We start from the raw sequence: 5,038 nt of genomic DNA on the forward strand, positions 1-5,038 counted from the left end.
GGAAGCCCCTTCCGTCACTGTCCATATATGGACAGAGATATCAGGGGCTCCCTCTAGCCGTGGAATCCCCGGCTAGTGCATTCTGACCATGGATTCCATCTCTAGAGGGAGCTTAAGTGGCGCTATCTACAGGGGGGCGTCTGGTGCTATCTACAGGGGGATGGTGCTATCTACAGGAGGTGGTGCTATCTACAGGGGGTGGTGCTATCTGATGGGGCGGCACTAACTACAGGGGGATGGTGCTTTCTACAGGGGAGATGGTGCTATCTACAGGGGGGGATGGTGCTCGGTGTGGCACTATCTGCAGGGGTGGCACTATCTACAGGGTGTGGTGCTATCTAGGGTGGGTGCTATATACAGGGTGTGTGTCACTATCTACATCGGCGCTGTGGTACTATATGGGCACTACCTACAGGGGACACTGTGACGCTATCTACATGGGAATTGTGTGTGGCACCATGGCACTATCTACAGTGAGCACTATCTATATGGGCACTGGCACTATCTACAGTGGGCAATGTGGTACTATCTACATGGGTATTGCGGCACTATCTACATGGGCATTGTGGTGTTTTCAGGGGGTTGGGACAAAAAAAAACGAACAAATAAAATTCATCCATTTTTTTAACGCCCATGAAGAATGGATGGCAAATAAAAAGGGTCAGACGGCCGGGAAATGGATTCAAATTTTGAGCCACACTTATGCAAAACAGCCATGAAAATCTGACAGTTGATCCGTTGTTAACTTCCTTTTTTCACATCGTGTGGATATAGTTTTATAGCCTTCTTCACTCTACCCTCACAGCGATCCAGGGTGACGGAGAGAGAAGACTAATTGTTACAGAGCTGCAACAACGTGTGTGTATGTGTATATATATATATATATATATATATATATATATATATATATATATATATATATATATATACAAATACACATACATACATACATATAATATATATATAGATATATATATATATATATATATGACAAAAAAGTGTTATTTTTTTTAAAAAATTGTGATTTGTCTGCTCATAACAAAAATTAAAAACATGGAATTAATTAAAGCAATCTAGAAATGAAAGCCTCATAAATCTTGTAAAAAAAAAAAAACACACAGTGATGCAGTGTTCCATCAAGCCAGGTTAGCAGCCCGCAAAATGCCCCTTTCATCAGCAGGCAGGTCTCTCTGGATTAAGCTGTGGGTAGCAGATGTCCACTCCAAGAATATCCTTTGCTCCATGGAGTTTTAGTCTAATAGGCTTTTTAGACCTGAACTATATTCCCTGATAAAAAGGGTTAAGATTTCCCTCAGACAGGAAAACGTAAATGGAAGTCTTCCTTTCGTGGCTAGGTCAAAACGGGGCAGGAAGCGCCTAGCAAGGTGGGAATAAACGTCAGAGAGGTAGAGGTAGAAAAACCTCAGATTCCGACAGGAAGCTGGAATTCTGAAGCTAGCAGTTTTCCAGTGGGAGGAAGCTTGTAATTTATCTTTTCTCAGTGGCAAAGATCAGTAAAAGACCATTGGGCTTTGGTTATAATAAAAAGTGGCTACAAAATAGAATTCTCATCGCACCCACCGGACAGAATTCTTCAAACCTTAAAATTTGCCACTACAAAATGCTTCCTCCTGGTATAATCTTTTCTAGAGTTCATAGACATGAGAGTACTAGACGAAGTTCCTGCTACCCAGGCTGGGGAAAGGGACTATTTCAAAATGTTCTTAGTACCCAAACCAGGAGGAAAATGGAAAACAATAATAGATCTCAGATATTTGAACAATTTGAACTACATGAAAAAGTTCAGTATGGAAAACATCTCTCTACTGGACAAAGGGGACTTTCTTGCTATGATCGATTTAACCCTTTCTCTGCCAAGGACGTATTTCATAGGTCCTGGCAGGAAGGCACTTCAAAAGTCACAAATTAGAATTTTCATGCAAAGTTGTGTGAAGGTGGTTGTGTGTAGAAATCTTTAGGCTGTATTTTTATACACGGTATGCTCTGTGCTCCCCAAAAATGTTGACTTTGGTAGCATAGTAGCATGTACAGTACATATTTTTAACACATTTGTGAATGATAAACAAATATTGCATGGCCTCTGTTTCAGCGCTTCTGGAAGCACATGCTCTTCTTGATGTAGACGTATGTGGTATATATAAACTTTGCAAGCCTTGATCTATTTTTTGTACATTGTTTTTGTGTGTAAACCCCGGCTTCTTTGTGAGTTTTAGACGCAAATGTATGTTATAAAATATTTTTAAAAAGTCATTCCTGTTAGTCACAAAGTTTAGTGTAGGTGGAAATGGCTGCCAACAACACATCAAGACAATTGCAATTATCAGGTATCTGCTTTCAGTAAATTTATAGGTTTGGGGGTGCACTCACTTTTTAAAGCGTGCACTTATAGTATTTTATAGGTTGTTACTTTTTAGAAAATTCCAGCTTAAAAAACTATTTTTGGTCTCAATAATTCTGGTGAATTTATGAAGTTATGTGCATGTAGATTCAGGCATAAATAGTATGTATGAACTCTGCACATATTATTGCACATTTAATTTTAGGATTTGTTGTTTATCTAATTTTCTGCTTGGTTCGCACTTTCAGCCACAAATATGAATTTTTATGCATTTTTTTTTTTTAAATAAAAATTCAATTTTGACACGAAATTTCTTGACAATGCCTGTGTGTATTGAGTGTCATTTTTTTTTTTGTATTTAGGTTTCATTTGTACATGTCAAAAGTGTGAGAATTGTCCTGGCTACCAGAGGTGCAAAATGTAAAAAAAAAAAACTTGCAGTGAAAGGGTTTAGGCCTCATTTACACGAGCGTATTATACGCGCGTGCGACGCGCGTGCTTTTCACGCGTGTCGTACGCACCTATAATAGTCTATGGGGCTGTTTAGACGATGCGTGAATTTTGCGCTGCGTGAGTGCGTTGCGTAAAACTCACGACATGTTCTATATTCTTGCGTTTTTCACGCAACACGCACCCATTGACTTCAATGGGTGCGTGAAAACAACGCATGCCACACGGACGGTCCTGCGTTGCATGCGCGAAAAACACGCAAGAGCTGTTATGTCCATTCTAATTAGTCTATAAAGCTACACAAAGCTACTCCAAACCAGGAAGTGCCTGCCTTTCAAGTGCGAGGGGGCAAGTCTAGCCAGTGCCAGGAGAGTTGTGTGCGGATAGTTTTGAGCGTTTCACAGCCATACCGCGCGGGATGGATGTGGAGCGCCTCATCCTTTTTGTCCAGGAGCATCCAGCGATATGGGATACCAGATGTGAGGAGTATCATAACAGGACGGTGAAGGAGGACGCATGGGAGTTGGTGGCCAAAAACCTCTTTGGGCAAGAGTGGGAGACTGGCCGAACCCGGGACCGCACTCGGTTGGGTGAGTACCTGGCATTTTCTGTCAATGCCTGTCATGCCTATCGAAAACCTGGGCCCTGTATGTGTATTGCGCTCATTAGCATGAGAAACTTTGGTGGAGCAGGTGCTTCCCCACGTCCCACCGCATTGCCATTGCAGGGCCCTTCATTTTGAAGTGAGAGGTGATAGTTCTGATGGCGTGTTATGTTTTTGTTACATCCAACAGTCCAAGATATCAAGACACGGTGGCGGAGCTGCCGTGATCAATTCAGGCGAGAGATGGGTGACAAGGGACGCAGCGGAGATGGGGCATCTCGCAAACGGCCCTACATATATACTAAGCAGCTGATGTTCCTGAAGGACATCATGGATATGCGCACGTAAGCGTTTATGTCGTTGCATGAGTGTAAGGTGTGTTTGCCAAGGTCCTGTCTGCCAACGTGTTGTTGTGGGCAATGTTAGATATTGTAGTCATACTTTTTTTGCTCCTTGTAGAACCACCGACAATTTGGAGGACACAGCAGAGGAGACTGACGTGGGGGAGTCTGTGGCCGAACCCCCTGCTCCCAATATCCTGCCACCCAGCCCCGAGCCGACACCCCAGGAGCCCGCACCAGGCCAGTCAGAACGGCCGGTTGCCTCTCCAGCCCAGGAGCGGCCCGTGCGAGCCCGCAGTCGGCGTGTTCGAGCCCCACAGCCCTCCACAGCTGCCCAGGTGGATACGCGGGTACTGGACTATCTCAGGCGAGCCGCAGAGGAGGATGGGAATGATGCCTTCGGCCGCAGCATTGTCCCCCTCCTACGCCTGGTGCCGATGGACCTTATGGGCCGTCTGCAGGCGTCGATCGTCACATTGATCGACGCTTGCAGACCGCCACACAATCCCCATATGTGTTTCACGGCAATAGAGCAGTGGCGAAATAATTACATGCCGCCACCCACGGCCCAGGTGCCTGGGCAATTCCACCCTCTTCCCCAGATATTACGGCCATATCCCTACATGCGCCCTATGGCTCACCAGCTGCCAGGGCACACATTCCACCCACCACATCAGCACCACTATGCTGGCGAGGGACAACCTACCCAGCTCCAGGTCCAGCATAGTGGTGCTGATATGCAGGAATATGCCTCCCCAGGACAAAGATACCAACACCTGTGAGTGTGTTGGTGGGAATATCTTTGGACGGCAATGTTGTGTGTGGTGCAAGGCTGCCCACGTTTGTTGTGTGCGCACGCTGTTGTTTTTTTGTTCGTTACACCATGTTCTTCGTGTGTATGTTCAGGTGCAAAACGTTTTAGTTGGCTCCAAAGCCATCAAGTAAAATAATCATGGTTAATGGTTTGCTTTCATGTTATTATTCATTTAGACCACACAACACAAGGTTTGCCACAATGTTCCTTTGCCTACACTCTCACACACCTCTGGCCTTTTGGACCAATGCATGGCCATGTGATGTAAGGTTTTAGTTCATCTGTCGGGGTTTGACATAGCTTGAAAGCGATTGCAAAGTTTAGGTCCTGCCATGGGCCCCGAGGCAAACGAACTACACTTGCACTTGGACGGTCCTAAAGTGTAGTCGGCACAACAGGATATATGGGGAAAGTAACTCAGCAACTGTATAAAGTCCTGCTGAACCCCTGAGAGATGTAAGCTCGCAACG

General features: G+C 44.9%; 1 protein-coding gene across 1 annotated transcript; it reads left to right on the forward strand.

The window, feature by feature from the left end:
* The first annotated feature begins 3,227 nt into the window (after nucleotides 1–3,227).
* Nucleotides 3,228–4,676, forward strand: LOC142652584 (uncharacterized). Its single transcript, XM_075828237.1, has 4 exons — nucleotides 3,228–3,399; nucleotides 3,604–3,757; nucleotides 3,873–4,406; nucleotides 4,661–4,676. Exons 1-4 carry the CDS (start codon nucleotides 3,228–3,230, stop codon nucleotides 4,674–4,676), a joined length of 876 nt encoding a protein of 291 aa, XP_075684352.1.
* The last annotated feature ends 362 nt before the right edge of the window (nucleotides 4,677–5,038 follow it).

Source organism: Rhinoderma darwinii, chromosome 5 (genome assembly GCF_050947455.1).
Source record: "Rhinoderma darwinii isolate aRhiDar2 chromosome 5, aRhiDar2.hap1, whole genome shotgun sequence".
NCBI lineage: Eukaryota > Metazoa > Chordata > Amphibia > Anura > Rhinodermatidae > Rhinoderma > Rhinoderma darwinii.

Coding starts and splice junctions, on each gene's coding strand:
- LOC142652584 (XM_075828237.1), top strand. CDS start 3,228: ATGGATGTGGAGCGCCTCATCCTTTTTGTCCAGGAGCATCCAGCGATA. Junction 3,400..3,603: donor CCGGGACCGCACTCGGTTGG/GTGAGTACCTGG, acceptor TACATCCAACAG/TCCAAGATATCAAGACACGG. Junction 3,758..3,872: donor GACATCATGGATATGCGCAC/GTAAGCGTTTAT, acceptor TGCTCCTTGTAG/AACCACCGACAATTTGGAGG.